The sequence below is a fragment of the Hipposideros armiger genome, unplaced genomic scaffold (genome assembly GCF_001890085.2).
Source record: "Hipposideros armiger isolate ML-2016 unplaced genomic scaffold, ASM189008v1 scaffold_62, whole genome shotgun sequence".
NCBI lineage: Eukaryota > Metazoa > Chordata > Mammalia > Chiroptera > Hipposideridae > Hipposideros > Hipposideros armiger.
In genome coordinates, this window is record NW_017731412.1 from 1,701,016 (window position 1) to 1,711,386 (window position 10,371).

The 10,371-nt window shown below is 56.2% G+C and overlaps 1 protein-coding gene across 1 annotated transcript in view; it reads right to left on the reverse strand.

The window, feature by feature from the left end:
* Nucleotides 1–6: 6 nt before the first annotated feature.
* The window catches only part of RASAL1 (RAS protein activator like 1), a 36,496-nt gene continuing 26,131 nt past the window's right edge, over nucleotides 7–10,371 (reverse strand). The window contains exons 15-22 of the mRNA XM_019641620.1: nucleotides 5,339–5,476; nucleotides 4,644–4,788; nucleotides 3,310–3,482; nucleotides 2,037–2,174; nucleotides 1,815–1,950; nucleotides 907–1,027; nucleotides 452–528; nucleotides 7–186 (exon numbers count right to left, since the gene is read on the reverse strand). Coding sequence (XP_019497165.1) covers nucleotides 47–186; nucleotides 452–528; nucleotides 907–1,027; nucleotides 1,815–1,950; nucleotides 2,037–2,174; nucleotides 3,310–3,482; nucleotides 4,644–4,788; nucleotides 5,339–5,476 — 1,068 coding nt within the window. The 3' untranslated portion in view covers nucleotides 7–46. The remainder of the gene's footprint in view (nucleotides 187–451; nucleotides 529–906; nucleotides 1,028–1,814; nucleotides 1,951–2,036; nucleotides 2,175–3,309; nucleotides 3,483–4,643; nucleotides 4,789–5,338; nucleotides 5,477–10,371) is intronic.

Consider the following 10,371-nt stretch of genomic DNA (forward strand, 5'->3'; position numbering starts at 1 on the left):
CCCAGCGGCTCCCTAGTCCTCCTTCCAGGCTGGCTCCAGCATCTCCTCAGGGCCTAAGGGGACTCGGGACCACCTTCCCCTGCTCCTGCTGCAGGAACTCCTCGTGGGCTCGATCCAGGTCTGCAAGCACCTCCAGCAGGTGGGCAGCTGCCTCTCTCTGCCGGGCCAGGGCATCAGGACAGGCCCCTGGGAGAAAGACAAGGGGTTCGAGGGGCCTCAGCCAGGCCAGGGCAGGCTGCCACAACCCACACCCCATGGCTGTCTCGGGCTCCAGGTTTGCCCTGTGCCCTGGGAATCCTAAAAGGTACCAGAGCCTGCACACGCAGCCCCCAAAGCCTGTTGGTGGCTTAGAAACAGGTGGCTTAGAAACTAGGATGACACAGGGATGTGCTTGGCAAATTGCAGGAAGTGGCAGAGGAGGCCAAGGAAAGGGACCTCCTTAACCCTTTACCTTCTGTGGCACCGGAGCCCTCCCCTGGGTCTGCCTCCGGACTTGAATCCATGTTGAAGTCCTCCAGAAATTTGATCCTGGAAGTTGACAGGGAGCAAGACAAGGCTGGTGCCTGATTCCCAGTCTTGGTCTCTACCCCAGAGAGTCTTTGCTGGTTGGAATACATCTCTGTCACTGAATAACAGTGACCCTGAGGCCAGGAAGGAGAAGGGACACATCCAAGGTCTGTGCCTGTATCTCTGGTGCCCCAGGTATTAAAAGATGCCAAGATTCAGTTGTGCCTTAGGGCCCGCCCGAGGGTGCTTCCCGTCCTCGCCATGAGCTCGTCCCCCGCCCCCCACAAGCTCAGCTGATGCACACGGAGAGAATGACCAAATGAACAGCAGAGGCCACGGTGGGTAGCTGGCCAACCCAGCTGGTCATAGGGGGTGAAGTGGGATGGGCAGGGCACCCACCTGAGCTGGTCCCGCCCCAGGAGCAGCTGCCGATACACCATCTGGGTCTCAGCATCAGGATCCAGAGGGTCACTCCAGTCTCCCAGGGTGACGGCAAAGTGTGTGCGGCTGCAGCCTGCAGCTGAGGGGCAGAGCGTCATCGGTCACCCCTCCCATTCCCCTTCTGGAAGCCTCCGTGGCAGGTTGTCCCCAAACCCTGCCGTCTACCTCTAAAATCACTCTTCAAACCTTCTACTTCCTTCAAGCCCTACCGCCTCCACCTCACCCAACAGAGCAGTGGCCTCACCTTTCTCCAGCCACCTCCCACTGTCCACCACACTGACCCTTTTCAGTCCTTCCGCCCTCTCGATCTCCTATCCAGGCCCTCTCGAGCTCCAATCGCGCCGTTTGTTCTGCCTGCAACCCTCTTCCTTACCCCGTCCCCGTCTCCAACTTTACCACCCAAATCCTACTCTTCTTAGGTTGCATTTAAGCAGCACCTCCTCCAGGGAGCCCTCCTTGATCTCCTCCCCTGGGGTTGGGTCAAAGGCATTCTCTGGAGTCTCAGAAGCCTCCTCTTGGCACTTGGGAAGTTGTATTACAATTGTCTGGTTATTCACTTGTCTTCCTTGAGAGCAAGCCTGATGCCCATCTGTGTACCACTAGGCGCTTGGTGCATAGTGAGTGCTTACAAAATCATACCTCACACTTAATGAGCACTATGTTAGGCAGTGTTCTAAGCAGTTTGCCTATGTCGACTGATTTATTCCTCACAACAACCCTGGGAGGTAGGCGCTGTTATTAACCCCTTTTCACACGTGAGCAGACTGAGGTATAAAGAGGTTCAGTAACTTGACCCAGACCCAGGTGGGTTACCCGCTGATTGACAGGTGGGGAGGGTGGAGCCTGAGCCCGCCCTGCCCCCTCACCTGAGCGATCAGCCTGAAGGCAGCAGGTCCAGCGGGCACTGCGGAAGGCACCGGGGTGGCAGGAGGCCAGCTTGTTGGGGTTGGGGGCACTGGCCTTGCGCAAGGCCGACAGCCATTGGTTCAACTCATTCACATTCTGCAGAGAGTGGGAGGCGGTCAGGGGTGGGGGTGGGGCCCAAGGGACGTCCTCAGCCCCCACCCCCGACCCTGGCAGGGCTTCACCTTGCACTGGAGGTAGGTGGTGTGCAGTGTCCCTGCGTCATCCTGCGTCACCACCTGCATCACATGCGGCAGCTGAAAGGCGCCCTCGTCCACACGCTCCACCGCACGGATGTGCGACACCGGGATGGAGGAGCCCATCTGGGAAAGAGGACTGTCACTGCAGCGCGGCCTGGGGGCTGGGGCCAGGGTGTGGGGCCCAGGGACATCCTTCCTGTGGGTGTGTGCATCAGGTGGTGTCCCCGGGGGAGGGGACATTCAACCCTGTGCATCTGTGATCTCTGTGCAAGTCCACTGGGCTGGTCCATAAGTCCCGCAGTCCTGCCCCATCGCTCTTTAAGTGACAGCTTCTCTGGGCATCAGTTTCCACTCCCACCACCATCATAGTTGTCATCCTCATCATCATCATCATCACCACCATAACCACTGACATGGCACTTGGGATGTGGCTCAAAGCATTTCACATTTACCAACTTATGTCATCATCCCAACAAATTTCTGAGGCTTGGTCTATTATTCCCAATTTGCAGATGAACAAACTGAGGCACAAGAGGACAAATGACCCTCCCGAGGTCACTCAACTGGTGAAGCCAGAATCGGAACCCAGGCAGCTGAACACTAGAATCTACGCTCTGCTGACAAAGTAGAAATAATAAGCGCGGGCGCCCTCTCCAGTGTTGGCTGTTAACAATTTCTGGTGCATACACAGAAGCAAGTTGGTCCCAGTCTGTGTCTGGGCTTGTGCTAAGCATGCCTGGCAGTCCCAGGAGAATAGGGATTCTCTGTCTTGTTTCCTGCTGCATCTCCAGGCCTAGAACACTGCCTGGTCCACAGTAGGCATTCGATATATGTTTGATGAATGAATGGGTGAATGAATGAATGCCTAACAGCCAGGCAGGCACCTCTGAGGGAGCAGATCCAATGGGATGGCATGTGGGCATAGGCCTGGATGGGAACAGATGACAGGATGTAAGTGTTGTCCGTGTCCTGTGCGTGGCCACGCCTCGGGGGTATGTCCGGGCCACTCGGCACGCACGCTCTGAAGGGCGTTTGACGGTGTGTGTGTGTAAGTGTACGACTGTGCCTGTCCTGGGCCCACATTGGCCCAAGGGTGTGAGCAGAGCCCGGCCCGAGAGTTTGGACTTGCCAAGTTGCTACGGGGCCTTGGCCAAGTCCTTGCTCCATTCTGGGCCTCCGTCTCCACCAGGGATACAAAGAGGCAGTTTATGAAGGGGGCCACCGCTGGAAACGCCTCCACCGTGGACTGGAGCCCCACCTGCCACTCAGGACTCTTGGAGTAGGACAGCGTCTCCCCGCTGAGCCAGAAGTAACGCTTCTTGAAGGCAAAGCGTGTGGCCAGGCTGGCAGGCTCCTCCTTGCGTTTCAGCAGGTAGCCTTCTCGCACAGTCACGGAGGATGGGACCAGGGCCCTAGCCGGGCCCCCAGCCTCTGCGAAATGGGGAGGGGGGACAGTGAACCCTGCTGTCCAGGCTCGACCTGCCCTGGGGGCATGCCCAGGCCTCAGGGATAAGCAGGATTCTCTGCTCCCCTACAGCCAGGAGGGTGAAGCCTCCATAGGGAATGGCACCATGGAGGGAGGGGCAGGGAGCACAAAGTAGGCCTTTGATGATCTCTCTCCTACCTGAGGGATCTGCAGGCAGTGGCGCAGGCAGCCAGCAGGGGGAGCCACACCTTATGGAGTCAGTCTAGGGGAGTGCCTGGGATCTACCCATCCCTGGAGCCCAGACACAGGCTCCTCCCCAGCAAAACAGGGACCCTGCCAGCCACAACCAGGACTCCACATTTCCACAGGTTGCTCCTCTGTGACTTGGATCCAACTAGCTCATGACCTGAGCCCCACACTGGACTGAATCCCAACTCCTTTGCTTAAAGCTGTCCTGTGGCTCCATTTCACTCCAAGTCGAAGCCAAATCCTTCCAGCTGCCTACAAAGCCCCACACAGTCTGGCCCCCTCATCTCTCCTTCACTCCCCCTCACTCACTCTTCTTCACTGGCCTTCTCACTGTTGATCTCTGGCCCCACCTCAGGGCCTTTGCACATGCTATGCCCAGCCTGGGACACTTCCCCAGGATCCTCATGGCTTGCTCTCTGTCCTCTTTCAGGTCTTTAATATCACCCTAGTGAGGCCACTCCTGGCCACCCTAAAAATTTGACCTGCCACCACCACCCCAACATTCCCTTCCTTCCTTTATTTTTTCTCCTTAGCACTTATCACTCCCTAACATACCAGATGATTTGCTAATTCATCTTGTTTACACCCTGTTGTCTCCACTAGAATAAAACTTCCATAAGAGCAGGAGTTTCTTCTTTGTTCGCTGCTGTTTCCCCAGCACCTGGAACGGTGTCTCTTACATAGTAGGCACTGAATAGATATCTGTCAGTTGCATGAACACCATGCCACAAGCCCCACCCACATCTCCATGTTGGCTAGAAGGGCAGAGTAGGTGCCAGGAAACGTTAGCTGAATGACTAGCCGACCCACAGGTCCACAGTCTCAGTGCCCAGCAATGGGGAAGGGGTGGTGGAAGGACAGGTCCCCAGGGTCCAGTGGAGTGACAAGCCAGATACGGCAGGGCTATAGGAACTCACCCTCCTCCCCATTCACGTCCACCAGCTGGTCCAGGAAGTCTCTCACACGTGAGATGCTCTGCAGCAGGAAGGGGTGCAGGGGGGCCATCCACAGCTCCTTGCCCTGGCCCAGCTGCTGGCCCAGGTTTCCGATGCTCTGCAAAGCCTGGAGCAAAGGAACAGAGGATGCCAGGGTCAAGGTCGCTGGAGGGGAGAAGGCCTTGTGTGGATCCGGAACAGAGTCCCAGAGTCCTGGCTCCCAAGTCAGTGCTCAGCGAAGAAGACTCATAGCAGCAGCTGCTTTGGGCAATATCTATCCCTCCCCGTGGACAAATATGCACCCCCAGGGCCGTTATTATTCGGTTCCCTCCTGAGCCCAGATCTCCCCACCCAGGACTGTCTGATTGGCACACTCTAGAGCCAATCAGAACCTCAAAATGTGGCCACTTTGCAAAGGATGGTCTAATTAAGTACTAAGGTGTAAATTACTATCCTGCTTCCCACTTTCCTCCTGGAAAGGTAGGGTTTTATTTCAAAAAAGGAACTTAGCTTAATGAATGCCTTCACACTCAGGAAGGCTAATGGTGGCGTTTCAGACAGGTTTCCCCGGGCCTCATTTGGGCCATCTATGGGTCTGGCCTCTTCGCTGCTCTGTTCCTGCCACGCTTTTTTCTGGCTAAGAGCACCCAGAATAGGGGACTCCACTGCTCTGGTACCTTGGCAAGGAGCAGCAGCGAGCGGCTGGTCTGGGGATCTGCGTGCTGGTCCCGGAGGTCAAACAGCTTCGGGGTGAGGACGGCAGGTGCAAAGAAACGCAGGAAGAGAAAGCCGCTTACGGCCAGGTACTTCACATCCTACCAAGAGGAGCAGCAGGTGAGAGGGGGCCAAACCCACTTTTCAGCCGGGTAAACTGAGGCATCAAGGGCTACAGACTGGTGGTGCAAGGGGAAGTGAAATGCGAGATGGGTCAGGAGGCCATCCTGGTCTGCCACAGAGGCCTTTTCTCTCTAGGCCTTAGTGTCTCTACCTGGAAAATGGAGTAATACTACTAGTCCTGGGGTGACCAGTTAGCTCAGGTGGTGAGAGCGCAGGCTCAGAACACCAGTGTTGCCGGTTTGATTCCCACATGGGCCAAGAAGCTGCGCCCTCCACAACTAGCTCAAAACAACTACTTGACTTGGAGCTAATGGGTCCTAGAAAAACACACTGTTCCCCAATAAAATTCCTTTAAAAAAATAAAATTAATAATAATAATAATAATAATAATAATAATAATAATCCTGCATGACCAGATTTAGCCAAACATCCTCAGAGTCTGCCTTGTGCCAAGCACTGCACCAAGGGCATAGCCCTATGAAGGAAGCACCATCGTTACTCCCATTTTACAGATGAGGAAGCAGAAGCTCAGAGAGGTCAAGCAACTTGCCCAAGGTCACACAGCTGATGCATAAAGGAGACAGGATTCTGGGCCAGCCAAGTGGCGCATTGGTTAAGAGCTGGCTTGGGACGCCAGCTCTGAGCAGCAGGCCCCGGTTCGGATCCCACATGGGGGCCAGTGACACTGCCCTCTACAGCTAAGATGGTGAAAAACAGCTCAACCTGGAGCTGGGCTGCCATGAGTTGCCAGCGACGGCGTAGGCTGCAGCCCCTGCTGCAGTGGGCTGCCATAAGCTACCGTGANCAGCGAGAGAGGGACTAGAGGTGTCTTATTTTGTGCTTGTGTCTCTTCATCCTTCTCCCCTCCCATTCCTAGGCCTTATGTCTGTCCTAGGTAAAGGCACTGTTCACCTTTCCTCCCCACCCCATCCTCTCCACCAAATCACTCCCAACGTCAAGATCCAAAGGCTGGGAGCTTCTGGCTTCAGGAGCGAGACGAGGAGGCCTAGCTTAGGCCAGCAGGTTTAAAAAGCAGGCCGGAAAGCAATGAGTCCATTTCCCTTACTCTTGGGAGTGGGCAACGGGGTGGCTGATGGTCTTGGCCAACCAGGGGCCTGTTGCCCAGGCAACTCACCAGCTCCGCCTCTGTTGATTGGCTGCCACGATGGAAGACAGCCAAGATTTAAAGGGACGCCAGCGATTGCTCTTTTGAAAACCTACCAGTCCCACTGTGGGTGGAGAAATAAACGGTCTTTCTCCTACTTCTCCTCGCCCGGTCTTTTCCTGCCAAGGTGGAGGGGGGAGCGGGTGGCTTTGTTCCTGGGGGCCTGGGGTCTGCCACATCAAGGAGCATATAACAAAATGACAACATCAGGAGCATTGCCCCCTCTCAGCCTTGGGCAGCTGGAGAGCCAGGGTCCCCATAATTCTCTCATCCTGGGGCAGGCAAGGGGTTTGATGGTGGTAGAAGCAGACCCTTCCAGTCCCAGCCCCCAAGAGTGCAGAGGTGAAAATTCCATTCTCAGGTATGGGCACCAGGCAATGCACACAGTGCTCTCTGGTATAAATACTAGTAACGAGGAACTCAGGCTGGGAGATGAGAGTCTCTGGGAAAATATGGGAGAAAGCTGGGAGATACCGCGATGGGCTCCCTCAGGACCTCAGAGCCCCAGCCTCTGCCCTCGGGGAGGAGGGCCAGAATGTCTAGGGAAACACAGGGACAGATCCCAGTATCTGCAACAAGCGTCTTAACAGCCTTGGCAACATCCTTGGGATGCCCAGGTGGCTGTGGTCGATGCTGCGGCGCCAGGCGACCCCTGCTGGCCACCCACGGGATAGCGCCACGTCCTGGTCCACCTTCTCCCCAGCCAGGCAGGTTGTTTCTGTCTCAACCTCTAGTCACACAAAATCGGAAACGAGTCTTTGGAGGCCCTTCCGGTTCTGCCAGTTGGGCGTTCCCAAACATTTTTATCTTCTGTGATTCATTCTCCAACAAAATCTCACCTCAAGCCCTAATAGCAAACCCTAATACGTATAAAGTCACCCAGCCCCGTGATCCTCAAATCTCAGGTTCATCCACATCACCTGGAGCAGCTTGTTAAGAGTCCTGACTTCTGCCCCCACACTCCATCAGATTCTGATCTGGGTGGAGCCCAGGGATCTGCATTTCTAGCAGACGCCCCAGAGGGGTAAGCTTTGGGCCAGTCTGAGAAGCTCTTCCCTAACTCCCGAGCTACCTCTGCAGAACCTCTACCAGTTTGAAAACCACACATCTAACGTCACTCCCTCCTCATTTTATACGGTTCAAATAGGGGTGAGGCGCTTGGCTCAAGGCCTCCCAGGCTCCAAGGGTCTGAGTCTTGCACATTGGGCTCCCACCCTTAGTTCTTCCCGAGGGCACCTGCTTCTAGAAGCTGATGGTTAGGACCCTCAGCCAAGGGCAGAGTTCAGGAAGATGCGTGAGGTTACAGGGGTTGGCAGACATGAGAACGGGAAGGGCTGAGCCAGTTTAGTGCTTGTCTGGGGCAACAAGGCTACATGGGCATCAGGAATTCAGGTACGGTTGTATCCAGCAGCTCAGGGCCAGACTGGCTTCCTCAGTGTGCGTAGAAGCCAGTCCAGTGGAGCCGAGACCTCAGGCTGAGCCAAATGAGTCAGGTTCCTTATCCCATCCACTTCGGTCTGCCTTAACCCAAAGAGTGAGACTCATTCAGTGCAAGGCTGGCCCCCTGCTTCCATGACCCGGGTTTAGGTCTTAGGGCACATGGGACCAGGAGGTCTTCAGACGCCTCCAAGCCACAGTATCGAGCAGGTACAGGACCACCACAAGGAGGCTCTTGGGCCAGGGAATGCTGAGAAGGACCCAGCGGCTCCCTAGTCCTCCTTCCAGGCTGGCTCCAGCATCTCCTCAGGGCCTAAGGGGACTCGGGACCACCTTCCCCTGCTCCTGCTGCAGGAACTCCTCGTGGGCTCGATCCAGGTCTGCAAGCACCTCCAGCAGGTGGGCAGCTGCCTCTCTCTGCCGGGCCAGGGCATCAGGACAGGCCCCTGGGAGAAAGACAAGGGGTTCGAGGGGCCTCAGCCAGGCCAGGGCAGGCTGCCACAACCCACACCCCATGGCTGTCTCGGGCTCCAGGTTTGCCCTGTGCCCTGGGAATCCTAAAAGGTACCAGAGCCTGCACACGCAGCCCCCAAAGCCTGTTGGTGGCTTAGAAACAGGTGGCTTAGAAACTAGGATGACACAGGGATGTGCTTGGCAAATTGCAGGAAGTGGCAGAGGAGGCCAAGGAAAGGGACCTCCTTAACCCTTTACCTTCTGTGGCACCGGAGCCCTCCCCTGGGTCTGCCTCCGGACTTGAATCCATGTTGAAGTCCTCCAGGAATTTGATCCTGGAAGTTGACAGGGAGCAAGACAAGGCTGGTGCCTGATTCCCAGTCTTGGTCTCTACCCCAGAGAGTCTTTGCTGGTTGGAATACATCTCTGTCACTGCATAACAGTGACCCTGAGGCCAGGAAGGAGAAGGGACACATCCAAGGTCTGTGCCTGTATCTCTCGTGCCCCAGGTATTAAAAGATGCCAAGATTCAGTTGTGCCTTAGGGCCCGCCCGAGGGTGCTTCCCGTCCTCGCCATGAGCTCGTCCCCCGCCCCCCACAAGCTCAGCTGATGCACACGGAGAGAATGACCAAATGAACAGCAGAGGCCACGGTGGGTAGCTGGCCAACCCAGCTGGTCATAGGGGGTGAAGTGGGATGGGCAGGGCACCCACCTGAGCTGGTCCCGCCCCAGGAGCAGCTGCCGATACACCATCTGGGTCTCAGCATCAGGATCCAGAGGGTCACTCCAGTCTCCCAGGGTGACGGCAAAGTGTGTGCGGCTGCAGCCTGCAGCTGAGGGGCAGAGCGTCATCGGTCACCCCTCCCATTCCCCTTCTGGAAGCCTCCGTGGCAGGTTGTCCCCAAACCCTGCCGTCTACCTCTAAAATCACTCTTCAAACCTTCTACTTCCTTCAAGCCCTACCGCCTCCACCTCACCCAACAGAGCAGTGGCCTCACCTTTCTCCAGCCACCTCCCACTGTCCACCACACTGACCCTTTTCAGTCCTTCCGCCCTCTCGATCTCCTATCCAGGCCCTCTCGAGCTCCAATCGCGCTGTTTGTCCTGCCTGCAGCCCTCTTCCTTACCCCGTCCCTGTCTCCAACTTTACCACCCAAATCCTACTCTTCTTAGGTTGCATTTAAGCAGCACCTCCTCCAGGGAGCCCTCCTTGATCTCCTCCCCTGGGGTTGGGTCAAAGGCATTCTCTGGAGTCTCAGAAGCCTCCTCTTGGCACTTGGGAAGCTGTATTACAATTGTCTGGTTATTCATTTGTCTTCCTTGAGAGCAAGCCTGATGCCCATCTGTGTACCACTAGGCGCTTGGTGCATAGTGAGTGCTTACAAAATCATACCTCACACTTAATGAGCACTATGTTAGGCAGTGTTCTAAGCAGTTTGCCTATGTCGACTGATTTATTCCTCACAACAACCCTGGGAGGTAGGCGCTGTTATTAACCCCTTTTCACACGTGAGCAGACTGAGGTATAAAGAGGTTAAGTAACTTGACCCAGACCCAGGTGGGTTACCCGCTGATTGACAGGTGGGGAGGGTGGAGCCTGAGCCCGCCCTGCCCCCTCACCTGAGCGATCAGCCTGAAGGCAGCAGGTCCAGCGGGCACTGCGGAAGGCACCGGGGTGGCAGGAGGCCAGCTTGTTGGGGTTGGGGGCACTGGCCTTGCGCAAGGCCGACAGCCATTGGTTCAACTCATTCACATTCTGCAGAGAGTGGGAGGCGGTCAGGGGTGGGGGTGGGGCCCAAGGGACGTCCTCAGCCCCC